The sequence below is a fragment of the Varanus komodoensis genome, unplaced genomic scaffold (genome assembly GCF_004798865.1).
Source record: "Varanus komodoensis strain SLA01 unplaced genomic scaffold, ASM479886v1 scaffold10, whole genome shotgun sequence".
Taxonomy (NCBI): domain Eukaryota; kingdom Metazoa; phylum Chordata; class Lepidosauria; order Squamata; family Varanidae; genus Varanus; species Varanus komodoensis.
In genome coordinates, this window is record NW_025335269.1 from 16978246 (window position 1) to 16993182 (window position 14937).

At 42.1% G+C, this 14937-nt stretch overlaps 1 protein-coding gene across 2 annotated transcripts in view; it reads right to left on the reverse strand.

Annotated features, from left to right (window-relative positions):
* The window catches only part of ITGA9 (integrin subunit alpha 9), a 267401-nt gene that overhangs the window by 188320 nt on the left and 64144 nt on the right, over window positions 1-14937 (reverse strand). For both annotated transcript variants that reach the window (XM_044454873.1, XM_044454864.1), the window contains exons 9-12: window positions 10893-11030; window positions 4557-4662; window positions 3617-3711; window positions 141-231 (exon numbers count right to left, since the gene is read on the reverse strand). In XM_044454873.1, the coding sequence (XP_044310808.1) occupies window positions 141-231; window positions 3617-3711; window positions 4557-4662; window positions 10893-11030 (430 nt within the window). The remainder of the gene's footprint in view (window positions 1-140; window positions 232-3616; window positions 3712-4556; window positions 4663-10892; window positions 11031-14937) is intronic.

Below are 14937 nucleotides of genomic sequence, written 5' to 3' on the forward strand. Positions count from 1 at the left end.
ATGAACCGAAATAGTTATATGGATATACTTTAATGCAAAAGGATGTATGTGGTCCTTTTCTTAGCAATCTTCATGGTCTTCCAGTTCATTACATCTGTTGGTTTGCATTGTTATTGTTCTTGCCAGTGTTACTGACCTACCTGGATAACCATTTGCATCCATATCAACTCCTCCAGAAATGGACTGGCCAAACATCTGCAACCTGGGGCTTAACTGCTTTCCAGATATTCTCTGTAATATAGAAAACAGATAACAGGAATCAAGAGAATCAAGCAAAAGGTAACATTTAAGCTGCGCTTGATCTATCGGGTTCAAATATAAGTCTCCCACTGATTTTGGCAGAACTCAGTTGCACGGTCTATGAGCCACATTTTCATCACTACTGATTAAGAAATCACACATGATTTTTCACTTCCCTTCCCAGTGCTCATACTCAGGATCTAATCTAACCTTTATGTTTGAGGCACAAGAAACTATTCTTTCTGGGGCAACCAGTTGGCTAGGAGATTTGTATTTTTCAAAGAGGAGGAGGAAAGGCTCTACTTCCTACTTCACTCTGCACAGTTGACTCATATTTCAACACCACCCAATAGTAATTATTACAGAACTGCACCACCCAATAGCCAAAGCTCTTTGGACAGTTCACTGAAGTATCATGTGAAACTCTTCCAGTACACCTTCTAATCAGTTACAGCAGAACTGACAAAACAACAGTACCTAACAGCTTCTGCTCTGGAGGAAATATGTGTGAGATCTATTGATAAGAGTTTACATCACAGTACAGAAGAAATGTCTGCTCAGTAGAAAATCATTAGCTCTCTGGCCCCTACTGGTACTGCCCATCCAATAACTGTATGGTTAATTTGTACTGCATTTCATTCAATAGAGAAAGCAGTTCATTTACACCCATTCACCCTGTCTATGCTAGAGAACATTATATAGAGCAGCCTGCCTCCATTTTGAAGAAGGCAATATGTCTCTCACTTCTTTTAGTGATAAAGCCACTAGCAATGTGTAAAACTCCCAGGCAAACATGCTGTTAGTAGATTGGAGAGAGAAATATAAAAGATAGTAACAGCCAAAAGTCAGATTGGAACTTCCCTGGAAAATACTAAATTCAAACTTAAAGGAAAGAAAAGTTTTGGAACTGATAACACTAAGGCAAGTGAAAGCAGCTGAATGTCTCAAATTACATTTACACAAGAGAATGTGGCTAGGCTTTTGTGGGGGGTCCCTGTTAGGGTGGCAAACAAGGGCTATACATATTCCACAGACATCTGCAGACTATTAGGGTATAAAGGTTGAAGCATAATGCTACACAGCTTTGAGAGCTGTTAACAAAACCAAAACCTATTTCACATACATCCAATTCTGTGAGGCAGCCGATTAAGACACTTCTCCATCAGCTTCGCCCAGGTTTGTACTGAAGCAAAGGTGACTATTAGCAATTAAAACATGAATGGAGGGGAAAAATAATATATCACTGTAAATAAATGGTCCTTTCCCCCCTCAAACAAGCTGTGTGTGTGTTTTAATGCATTGCATCTGGATTTTTCAGAGTCATAGTAAAAGGACACAAAGCCTTTCACCCCAAGGTTACTAGTTCAAACAAAGGCTAGGTAGGCAGACATTGCAAATTTAACATCTGAAACTGCTTGATGAATTCATGAACCAAATCAATGGATGACCTTCAGCCCTGCTCCATGTGAACAAGACACAGCATTAAAACACAAACCTTAGCAGCCTCAAACAGCGAGAGGGAGAGAGCAAGAAAAAGAAATGGAAAAATAGCTGGCAGGAAAAATAACTTGAAAAAGATCACAAAAGCTACAGACTAATCTGGTAAGAGACAGTAGTCAACTGCCCTGGTTGCTAATATTAAACTGTCTCCTTGTGCAACTTTTGCATTGCCTCAAATATGTTAAAATAAACAAACAACATTTATCATCCAAATCCGGACAGCCTCAGTAAAAATGTCATCATGCTTCTGAATCAGTTCAACCATTCTCCATCCTTTCTCTGGTGCAGGAAAAAGTCTTCCATTTACCACAAATTATCACTTATAAAAACCATCATAAAAAAGGATTTGGTCTGCATTCTTCAAAACATTAAAAAGCTAATGCATTCTAAAACAGTCCACACACAGCAGAACTAATCATCTACAGCCTGCACTAAGGATCTCAAATATAACCACTAAATCTCTTGACTTAGCATCCTGCTTGGGCTCCCACCCAGCAACAAAACAAAATATTTAGATCAGAATTTTAAACAGCTAAAGGATTTTAAAAAAAAGTCTGATTCATTTTCCCTTCAATAAGCAAAAAACAAAACAAAGACAGTACCTAGTCTGGGTCAAAAGCGAGTAACATGATGTTTTTGTGCAGCAGGATCTAGACCCTTGGATTGGGCAGGGAGAGCAAGCACGCCTGCAGCAGCAGTGCTTACGCCCTCAGTGGGGTTCCATTCTGGGCCCCCATTCACGTTTTTTGCTCTTGGTTTTTCAAATGTGGTAGGCAACTGGAGTGACCGCAGTTTTAAGTGCTCTGAAAAGCAGCCCCAAAAAGGGCAGGCAAGTATCCCCTGTCAGGAATCACTGGCGAGTTGGGCAAGCGTTGAAAGGGTGGGGGACATGGGGAAGGATCAGTTCATCACACTTGAAAACAAGAGGATAGTATCTTCCAATGGCACTGATTATTTTTTAACTAAAAGCCAGAGAATCAGTTGGCATAGTGATTGGAGTGAGAGGGGACCCAAGACCTGTTTTTCCACCAAGAGCCAGAGCCAACTGGGGGACTGAGGAGAAAGGGGGAGGAAACAAGCCACAGCAAGCCTGATCATCGGCCAGGCTTACTCTTGACTGCACTGAACCTAGTGATTTATTTTAAAAATCTGGTTTGTTTGAGCTCAGCCAACCTCCTACCTGCCTCTCAGCCAATGATTGGATGTGGGCCAGATTTTGGGGGGCAGCAGTGTTTACAGACTTCCATCTCTAAGATGAACTGCAATTTGCACGTAATTTTTCAGCTTCTGATGATATTTGTGCATGTAACCACCCAAAAACAAAGTGGCTCTAGCATGATTGCGTGGCATGATTTTGCTAAATCCATGCCATTTTCACGTGGGTTTTTTGCATAAATTTCAGTAGCAGTTAAAATGTGCAAATTGTGATCTGCCTTAGAGATGAAAGTCTGTCTGCTCACACTACTCAGGCACATCAGGACTAAAGAAGCAGTTTCCAGGGGGATGAATCATAACAATCTATCAGATTTTCATGCCTACTTGGATTCCTCACACCAACCCACTGTGGCTAATTCTTAGGGTGGCTTACTACCTACATCTCATGTTTGGAATGATTATCCCAAGGCAGTAATAAATGCCAATGGATTTGTGGTTGTACCACACGTTGATAATGCCAATTACAACTGCCTGAACAAGAATTCCTTGAGCAAGCAATCGAATGCTAAACAAAATCCACTTAATGCCTTTTCAGCATACAGTCATGGAACTATTCTGCCCAGAAGGATGCACATTTGCTGACATTTGATCCACACTAACTCTGCTTATATAAGCCAGCACATTCCTACAAACCCCATAGTGCCACACATCCAGCACTTACCATAGAATATTGAGATATGATGCCACCAATGTATCCATGGTAGATATAGACTGCTCCTATATAGTCATCCTCTTTAGGAGCACCAATGGCAACATCTAGTTAAGGAAGAAAACATGAATGGAAAATACATCCCTCTTCTTTCTGGCCCTTTCAGTTATAAACTACATTCTGGCCACAACCAACCATCTTCGTCATAAGCATGAAAGCCACCAGATTGGTGGTTACTTGGCTCAGAAAAAGCTGCCTCATTTAATGAGTCACTGATGTAAAAACATTATATCCCACAATGCATATTTATATTCTAACAAGAAGCATGTGCAGAGGAAAATCATTACACAACTTTACTTGCTTTTTATGTTTCAAAGAAGATACCATGCACTTGCACATGAAGCTGTGCATGGCACACTGAACACAAGCTACCCATCCTGAAACCACTCCATGGCACTATGACTAAATAGTCTGTTCAAACTGCCAAGTTTCCAAAGCCCTGATATAATGCAAGTTGTGTTGGATGGCTCTACTCCAAAACAAAAAATATTGAAAAACGTATTAAAAGAAAACAAAGATGGGTAGCAGGCCAAACAACAAAAAATCTGTATCTAGATTAATTAGACTATTATTATTATTATAAGTTATTTAAAATTACAATAGTGGACTTTAATCAATCATAATTTCAATTTAACTTTAATAGCTGGTATATGAGTTTGCTTGCTTTCCTCTGCCCTCCCCACCACTTTTATGACATCTTTTAAACTGTAGAACTGAGGGCAGGTAATCTATCATAAACCATTCTGGGAGCTTGTTTGGCTTAAGTGTAGGGTAAAATGCTTACATGAACAAAAACATAAATTATATTAATTCTGTCACATATAACTATTACATCATATTTCTATCTTGCAAGAACAAAAAGGAACTCACATACAACAAAAAGTATACTGACCTGGAAATCTATCATCATCAATATCCCCCAGGGAAGCCATACTTTCCCCAAAGTGTGCATTGTAGGCATTATCACCATTCAGAACAAGCTGCTCTTCCAGGACTCCCTAGGAAACAGGAAATAGGACTGCTAAGAAAAACAGAGCAACTGTTGAGAGATGCATAGTCTCTTTTCTGAAACAAAAGTATGCACATGTCCCTCAGGAAGCACCTGGAACATATCTGGGGCAAGACTTCTGCACTCCTAGCCAAAACTTCAGCCAGTGCAACTAAACCTGTACATTATAAAAAGGAAACATGGCAAATATTAAAAGGCACTTCATTGCTCCTGAAAAGGAAGTAGCCAGTGAGGATAACAGACCAAAGATGGAAAACTGTAACATTTCCCCCCAAAGTGGTATGTGTGTCAAATCAGGTACAGGATTCAGTGCAAAGGTCCTACACCATCACTCCATTAGCCAACTAGACTAATTCACTTCCATTCTCTTCAAAAGAATGACTGTGATAAAATATTGGTATATTTACTTACCTTAATATTTATTTACTGCCTATTCCCATATGCTCTTGTCGGTTTATAAGAAATTAAAACCAAGAGTGATTAAAATTTATTAAGACAACATATTAAATAAAACTGACATGAGAACTATCTAGGAAGGCCTTTGGACAGAGATGCATTTTTAACTCCCTCTTAAAGGAGGGGTTTTGGGAAATCATGCCTCTCTCGTGGCAGAGCATTCCACATCTTAGGGACAACCACTGAAAAAGTCCTCTAAGTAGCTGACATTAATCTTACAGAAGCAGAATGGGGAAGATTATCCCCACAGGGTCTTAGCTGCCAAGGAGGAATGTCAGGGCAAAGGCACTCCTGAGGGTATTTTGGACCCAAGCCATGGGCTTTAAAGGACCTTGTACTGTATCCGAAAATGTATTGGCAACCAGTGCAAAAACTTTAAAATAGGTGATATGTAGTCTCTCCATGATGTTCCAGAAACCATACTACATGGTCAGCTGATATGACCAAACTCCCATGCAGTAATGAGGACTGTAGCACCACTTAAGTCAACTCACTGGTTAGAACCATTAAATGAAAACATTTTAATTGACTCAAAAAGGTGTTCCCAAAGTGCTGAACATCAATGAGACTAAAGACTTTTTAAACCATATATTTATGAAAGCGTGGGAAGGTGAAACCATCTCAGAGCATCGGTGTGGAAGAGAATGGGAAGTACTTCTTCCACAATCCTACCTGCTGTGACATTCTCATGCACCTGCTCAAATCAAAAGGAAGCATGTATGTCTATACAGATTTGGTCAATGAGTGAGTCAGCAGAAACTCATACGAGGAGCGTTCAATGTATTCTTGGTATTGGGTTGATTTGCTATTGATGTGGGTAATTTAATTATTTCATTAGCTAATGACACTATCTGAGGGGGTATACATGCAAAATTTTAAATAACTGTGATCATTAGTTCCCTAGTAATCCTCAGTGAAAGACGACCATGATGACTGACATGACAATGTTGAAGAAAATCAAGCACTGTGCTGTGATTAAGTTCCTTACAAAACAAGGAAAAAGTCAAAAAATCATTCACGAAGAGATGGTGGCTGTTTACCAGGACTCTGCACCTTCATTATCTACTGTTCAAAAGTGGTCAAGTGAATTTAAAAGGGACAGAGAAAGCATTGAAGATGACCCTTGCTTGGGCGGGCCGGTTACTGCCACTACGAAAGAAAATGTGAAAAAAATTGAGAAATTTGTATTGGAAGATGCCCGAATAAAAATCCAAATGTTAGCAGAGATGACAAACCTATCCATTGGTGCCATATTTACTATTTTTCATGGCCATCTTAACCTTTCAAAGGTCTGTGCAAGATGGGTGCCGGGAATGCTCACGGCGCCTCAGAAACAAGCACGAGTGCTGTAGAGAGTTTTTAGAGCTCTGTGGTGAAGATCCATCGAGTATTTTCCACCGGATTGTTACTGGAGATGGAACTTGGGTTCCTCATTATGACCCTGAAAGTAAGCAGGAGTCCATGCAGTAGCATAAAAATGGTGCTGACCCTCCAAAGAAATTCAAAGTTACTCCATCGGCCGGAAAAATCATGGCCACAGTGTTTTGGGACTCAAAGGGAATTTTATTGATCAACTACACAAAAAAAGGTGAAACCATAAACGCAGCATCTTACACAACCACTCTGAGTAATTTAAGAGAAGCAATTAAAGAAAAAAGGCGGGGAAAACTGACCGCAGGTGTGTTGCTTCTTCACGACAACGCGCCCATTCACACGGCGCGTGTTTCGAAGGCTGCTGTGCGAGACTGTGGTTTCAAAGAAATAAACCACCCACCCTATAGCCTGGATCTGGCCCCCAGTGGCTACTCCCTATTCCTGAATTTAAACAAAGATCTTCGTGGAAAGCAATTTTCTGACGATGAAGAGTTCAAGGCAGCAATTAACGCACATTTTTTAGACAAGGAGGAAGGGTATTTTTACAGGGAATTGAAAAGTTAATTTCTAGATGTAATAAATGTATTGAAGTTATGGTGCATTACATTGAAAGATAAAAATTATTTCAATTTATTATTCCTTTTTCTTCATGCTGATACCGAGAATACATTGAACACCCCTCGTACAATTGATTGGTCAAGGGTCCAATTTTATGTGTGTTCAGGCAGGAAAATTTCTACAATGCCCAGCATTCCCCAGTCCCCTTGTGAGCCCCTTCACTAGAAGAAGGTAAATGGTGGTCTTCCAATGTTGTAGCAGAAAATGCCCATCTTGCCTCACTGCTAGTTACCTTAGCTAGAGTTGGAAAGAAGTGTAAACCAAACATCTGTAGGACGTGTTGCTCACCCCAGCCTTATACGCCTTTCCAAAATTTGACAGGGCAATAGCAAGACTTCCCCAGAGCTCTTTCTGAAAGTTTGGGAACTCTCTCTCCCTGACACATGCAATATTGCAATAGCAGCATTCCAAGGAACCCTGGAAACAGAGTAGCTTGCATCTTCAATAATGCCCTGCAGAGTGCTAACAGCCAGACATACGAGGAGACCTCTCACAGAAGACCTTTCTACTGCTGTTGCACCCTGTCGAACGGAAGGAGGCAGCAGGGATGGAGTTCAAAAGAGTCTGGGCACAGACTGTACTGAGCTCAGGCTTTGTGAACTGGAGAAGTTCAGCAGATAATCTCTTCCAGCTCTGCATTCAGCCCCATCACTTGGTTGCTATTGTTGACACAAATGTGTGGCCCTGCTTGATCTTCTGCACAGTTATACCCACATTTTTGCAGGCTGACAGTTCCCCTTTTCTGCATGCTTGTAGCAAAGCTATACCAAGGCAGCTGTGGGCTGCTTTTATGCTAGAAGGGCAATATCTGGTTCTTTGGATGTTTTTCAAAAAGGATGGTCAATACTGTCTGAGCATCTTCCTGCAGAATTCATCTCCATCCTTCATAGCGAAAAATCAATACTTTGGAGTCTAGTTTCTCTTAGAAATTAGGTGTTCTAAGTGAAATGATCAAACAAAATGCAGTTTTCCCTTCCAGCTCCACTAGCATTCCCACAAAATGCCAATATATTTTTCACACCTCCTTCTAAGTGACCTTCTACGATTTACCGTATAACTCAGGTACAAGAAAGTATTTCCACAAGGAAACCAAATTTGGCTGTTAAAACCAGCTCCCAAGGGAGACTTCCCTCACTTTTTTGTAAATGAGAAAAGACTGGTTTCTGAAAATTGTAATAAAATCTTTTGGGAGGTCTTCAGAAAACAGCTGACATAAAGAAAAACTTACATCATGAATCTGTAACACAAATAAGAAGGGAACTGTTACATTTTTGTTGCGTTTTTTTTTTTTTTCTTGAGTGAAGCACTGAGTGAAGGAATAATTTCATGAGGTTTGCCCTAAGGTTCTCCAAGTAGGAAAGTAATACTACATATACAAAAAGACTTCCTTATGGCAGACACATAGTAAATGCAAGTGATGCTAGGTAAAGCTCACAATCAAACTGGGTGGTTCGGATATTTTATACCACCATGCAAGTGGGGAAACTTAGTGACTCAGGGCTAAATTCCAACATGGCAAAATCTTAAGAGCCACGTTCCATCTGTGGGCAGGGCAAAAGGCAGAAATGGGTAGGGCCAAAAGATGATTAAGTAATTAAGCTTTACTAATTAAGTAAAGCTTCACAAGAACTACCAGCACCAGCAGCAGTTATTGCTTACTTATACTATTTTAATTTCTTTTGGAGAAGAACTCCAAGATCCTGCTTTAGTTATAGGAGCTTTAGTTAGTTATAGGAGCAGCCTTGCCTCCCTGACCATGTACTTCATAGACACGGGAAAGATCTGCATTCAGGTCTTTGATGGGTGGTCTCTCAGCCCAACCTATTTCACAGGAATGTTATGAGGATGAAAAGGAATATCCTGCTGTATTCCACTCTGAACTTCTGAGAGGACAGGCAGAATACAAGTGAAACTGATACAGTCTTATGATACAAATGGAGTACCTTTTGGAAAATTGAACTGACTGGAGTCAACGAATCTTGCAATCCAAAAAGAAACAGAATCTACCTCTCCAATATTTAACACTGTTAGCTGAAGGTCTGTCAGGATTATGTCACCCAATCCAAAGGGGGTGCTCCCTTTACCCCTTGTCCCACCCTCTTCCAACCTGGTTCCCCCCAGACAGTTCGGGCTACACCTAGCATTCTTGGCCAATGGTGTTTCTGACTGATAAAAGTCCAAAACACAGCTGGGCAAAGCTGACTTAACCCAATGCATCCTGCACTGTCCTCACCATGATGCTGTACTTCCTCTTCAACTGTCTAGCGACTTAAACTTGTGGCATGCTATTGTATCAGGCTGATCTTTACTGACCTGCCAAATTATACTTTGTGACCCACACGGTCAAAACCAAAGCTCAAATAGCAGTGATTTTGGGAGGGAAACATTTTCACAAACAGAAATTCCTCAGAGAAAGCCCATATGGTTCATGTTCCTTCCAAACAAATCATGGTCCTTTTGGAGGACAGGAAGCTCATGTTTACCATTCCCCTAGCTACCCTTAGGTCACAGTTGTTGTGCAATGCACAACTTTGCAGTGGAGAGCTGTTTCTTTCCCAAAGAACTTTATATTTTGTGCATTTTAACAGACTCAAAGGGATCCCATTACCTCTTCTCACAGGGGCTCTGCTCTCAATGTGGTCTGTATTGCCTAAAGGTCTAAAATCACCTTTACATAGAAACAGAGCGAGTCAGAAGGGGTCTCCCGGGCCATCTAGTCTGACCCTCAGCTCTACCCGGCTCTGCTCAAAACATGCCTACCATATGCACCATATTTAAAGCAATGATGCTACATTAGAATTCATTAACTGGATCAGCACTGGGAGTCACTTTCTCAATACAGAGCATGGAAGAAAACAATAAAAATATGACTAAATAAACCATGATGTGAATAAGCAAGCCCTCGATCAAACAAACCCTGCTAGATTATGCAAACCCTGTTAATGCTCGGTTGAAAATCCTGATTTGTTTGAGAAAACTTAACCATAACCCTAGGTTAAGACATCGCACAAACCCTTCTGGTTTACCTGTTGGTGCAAAAGGATAAGCAAACAGACTGCACTGCACCAGCCATACCTTTGATGTGTGATCACATGCGAGTTCCCCCAGTAAGTGCCATTCTCTGTCAGCTAATGCTGCTTCCATCATGTGGACCAATAATGATTGCTACGTGTGTGTACGATGCAAGTTTCAGTTGCAGGAGGTATGAGAACCAGGCATGAACCTATTCTAATCTAGACTGGGAGAACAGGTTCTCTAGCGCAAGACTCTTGAAGTCAGCAGCTTGAGCTGGAAAAGCTGGAGCTTGAGTAAGCAAAGCCAAGAGGCCAGGCTTCCATTATCCATGTCAAGTATGGACAACCTGCAGGCTTTGCACTGTCTCCAACCACAGGAGCCCAACTCCCTTCTGCCTCTGATGAGCACACACTGTTCATGGCAGCAAACCTTGCTTAGTCCTGGCCTCAGACTCTCAGCTTCTTCGTTCAAGCCCCAGAAGCTCTTTCAGTGGGAAATAAATCCTAAATGAGCCTGTGCTCAGCCCAGAATTATGCCATCCCTATCTCTTGCATATCCTTAGCTGTTCGGAGCTACTGTATAAAACAATGGGATCCCCATATACATAAGCCCATGTCACCTTGGACAGAAATGGGCAAGCAGCCCCTCTTGGCTCAGTGCCCTCCAGAAATACTTGCATGATTCCATGCAGCTGATCCAAGCTGACCATTCAAAGGATTTTGCCAGGTTATTTGCTCAGTTCTTTCCCATACTCACATTTCCTCGGCTGAGGTAGATGGTGACTTGACCTTCATCCCGGATTTCAGAAAACATGGGCGCTCCCACCAGGAGGTCTGAAAGTCCATCAGAATTCAAATCAACTGCACATAAGGAGGAGCCAAAGTAAGAGCCCATCTGTAACCAAGCCGAGTCACAACAAAGCATTCAGTATCTGCCCACACACAAGAGGAAATCATTTATGTTTTTCTTCATATGTAATTGAAATCACAACTGGTTACTTTATCTCACACCACTGGCACTAAGAAGTTTCTTTGGGTTGACGCTGCTTGTGGCCTGCTGGGACAATTGTTGAAGAAGAGGAAGAGGAAGAGCTCATGCCTTTGTCAGCACCTTTTCAGCACCATGTACCAAAAGTCAAGCTAATACATCTAGGGACATCTTGATGTCCTTGCTGTGCTTTAATGGATTTGAAAACTAGATCCCTGAAAACTGATGGTGATAGTCTTTCATCAGTTCAAAAGTCCACCTAAAACTGCTTTTGTGGCTTTCCAATTTAACTAAAAGGTATAAAGATGGCAGAAAGCAAATGAATGAGAGCCCATTTCTTAATTTTCTATCAAAGGGATGGCTTGATGCAACAGTCCCCAGTCATGTCAATTAGACCTAGCACATGGAGAATTCTCAAGCTTGAAGGATGTGTTTTTTGCATGGAATTTCTCCACACTACAGGCTGAAAGACTTTCACAAATTATCGCTTGTGATAATTACCATGTGGATGCATTAAGCACAATTTCCATGTGACAGTCATACTAGGAAAATGTGCCCTGAATGCTTACATTAGCTCTGGAGTTTTGCCACAAAACACACACACTCACTAGCTTTTTTCTTTATTCAACAATAGAAATTAGAACTACTTGCCACTCATCTGGTGCCAAACTGCATGCACATCTGACCATCTTGAATTTACTATTCAATAGAATTTGCTTCAGAAGCAAAAGTGACATCAAAGCATTGCAGAAAACTGCTTACACTAACATCATTTACTACACCTCGTGCACTGCCTGGATAGTTGTGTTTCCCTCCCATCCTCAATGTGATCACTCAGCTGGTCTGACCAAGATGAGCCAAGGGCTCCAGCCAATGCATGACATCAGTGACACAGCAGCAGCCACTCCTATCCGCATGGCAAGAAACTAAATCTTTGAGTCCAGAAAAATCACAGGCGCTGCCTACGAGCTGCCTACAAGCTATCAGCTTAGATCTCTAATTTGCTTGCTTTCATGAGTTGATGATCGAACATTTAGCATTTTCCCCTCTTCTGGACTCTTCTTTTTTTATAAGACTTCCATAGAGCATTGTTAGAGGTTTCATTTTTTAAAGCAGTGACTGTAGATTGTTACTGGATACATAAATATGTCACTGTAGATTTAGACAACCTCGGAGGGGAAAAGGCTATTGTTTACCCAAATGCAACATTATTGTGCAGCGTGGGCGACCTGGTACAACTGTGAGAACCTAAACAATTTGCTTTTCACATCTGGCACCATTCGCTTGCATATGGTTTCCAATTTCCTAAAAGGAACTAGGAGTCTTTAGCAGTGAAAGCTGTGGAAGCAACAGTCACGTACCTGACTTTAGGTGCTATAACGGTGGCCTTTCAGAAAAACAAGCCGCTGGTAGTACTGGCTCCAGGTTCTTGAGGCAACTGGAGCAAGACACACTCCAGGGCCCCTGACTTGGTGAATCAACCTTCTCATCACATTTGTTACAGGCAGTTGCTCCTCCTCCCCCCTTTTGGTTGTAATTACTTGCTTGCTTGACTGCCAGTGAGCAAGTTGAGAGACTGTCTGGGTGCGGGTTGGGACATGGGCAGCCAGAGACGAGACAGGGGCACCAGAACCAGGGCAACTGAACTTGAGCTGAGACAGAGTCCAAAGGTAAGGTTTAATGGCAAGTCCAATTGCAAAGTCCAAGTTGTAGGGTCAGGAACCAGATGTACTTTTCAGGCAGAACAAGGATGTAGTCAGGAACAAGCCAAGGGTCAAGAACCAGGAGGACAAGCAGAGGTGCAGCTACTTTGGATGGGATACACAGCAAGGCAGGACACAAACAGCAAGGCAGGATACAGACCATGTACAACATCAAGCAGAGAGACCTGTGATGCTGAGGCAACACAGCAAGATGCAAGAGACACGGCAAGACAGGAGAAGGAACAGCCAGGCAGGATGCAGGCACGACAACTAGCGAGAGGACCTGTGCTACTGAGGCCAGTGCTGGAGGGAAGAGCTTGCTCACCCATAGCTCTCCCCACAGGACTCCCAGCCAGCGCTCATCAGGGGACTGAGCACTCCAGCCGGCCCTGGGACCGATCCTGTGAATCTGGTGGAGGTTGCTCTAGTTCTGGCCACCAGAGTAGCCCAAATCCCAACCCTATCGATCGCTCTTCCTTCTCGACAGCGTCACTCAACAGAGTCAGAGCAAGGAGGCAGGAGAACAACACACTTGCAATGGTGAAAAGGGGAGCAACTCCACAGGGGCTTGTGTCAGTGGCCCCTGCTGGACACTCAAAGACAAGGCAGCCCAGGTCACTAACGTGGCCTGTGCGGCACTACAGCGGAACTCCAGTGTATGGCCAGAGAGTGGCCTTGAGCGTACCAACTCAGCAAGTGCCACAAGCCACAAAGGGCCAATTGGCTTCACCAGATCCTCTGAAAACTCAGACTCTGGCCATGATCCTCAGCCTGAGCAACTGAAGGCTCAAAGACTAGGGATGGGGAAGGAATGCCAAGCTACCTAACTTTGCACTTTCCAGCCACTATGCAAGCTAAAGCGCAGCTATACTTCAAAATTTGCCCTTCAAGTTTCACAATGGAATCCCTTAATTCGAAGATATGTATAAAATGTGAATATTAGGGGAAATGACAGTAAAAATGCACCATATTAGGAAGAGGTATAAAAATATGTATATTAGGCCAAAATGCAAATAAAAGGAAAATATGCTTGATAATGCTTTTGAATTTTCATGTGAACTTTTTGAAAAAAAAAACTTCAAAGTTCAGGTTGACAGAATTTAAGAATGAGGAATTTCAAAGTTCAAGACAAACCAAACTTAAGAATTGAAGAATGAGGAATTTCAAAGTTCAAGACAAACCAAACTTAAGAATTGAAGAATGAGAAAGTGAAATAATCTGAAATTATTGGCAGATTCATCCATCCCTATCAGAGACATTCTCGGATATAGACTGCTTATCTTTGCATGCCTGTTGAATCACCTACAACAGTGGTGGCACGCAGAGCCCTCTCTGTCAGCATGCGAGCCAAGTCGCCCCAGCATTGCCCCAGCAGCTGAGCATCGGATAACAGCGCACACAGGAGCCATGCGCATGCTCGGAAAGGAGAAGTGGCACCAGGTAATGACATCACAAGCCGCAACTCATTAGCCACGACTTGTCTGAGTTTACACATGGCCGGTCAGTGTGCTGCCAACGAGATACATATATTTGCTTGGACTGGCTGTGAGTTTTAATACATTCGTTTTTAACGCAAGATTTTAGCTTTGAATTTTCTTATGAAACACTGAAATTGAATATCTAAGATTTAGCAAAGAGGTATTCTAATTAAGAAACTGAGATTCTTTTAATGTTGTGCTGTCCCCCTGGCATATTTGAATCTGCAGCATCATATTTAGTTGTTTGTGAAGAGTTTATGAAAACAAGAGCAAGGATATATATATTTGCTTGGACTGGCTATGATTTTAGCAGAAGCCCCCACAAGGTAGAAAATGCACTCAGATGCCTTTTTCAGAGCAGGCCAAAAGCTGCTGGTCAGTGGAACACTGCCCCCTTGCGCTGGTGGTCAGTGGAACATTGTCCCCTTGCGCTGCTGATCAGCAAATTCAAGAGGAACCCCAGCTGAGAATCACTGCCGAAGATTGTTGATTCAGGGAATACCAATTCTTTATGTGTGTTAGTTAGTTTAGTTAGTTAGTTAGTTAGTTAGTTAGTTAGTTAGTTAGTTAGTTATAGGACTTGTATGCCGCCCCATTCGCCGAAGCCTCGGGGCGGCTCACAATCATAAATAA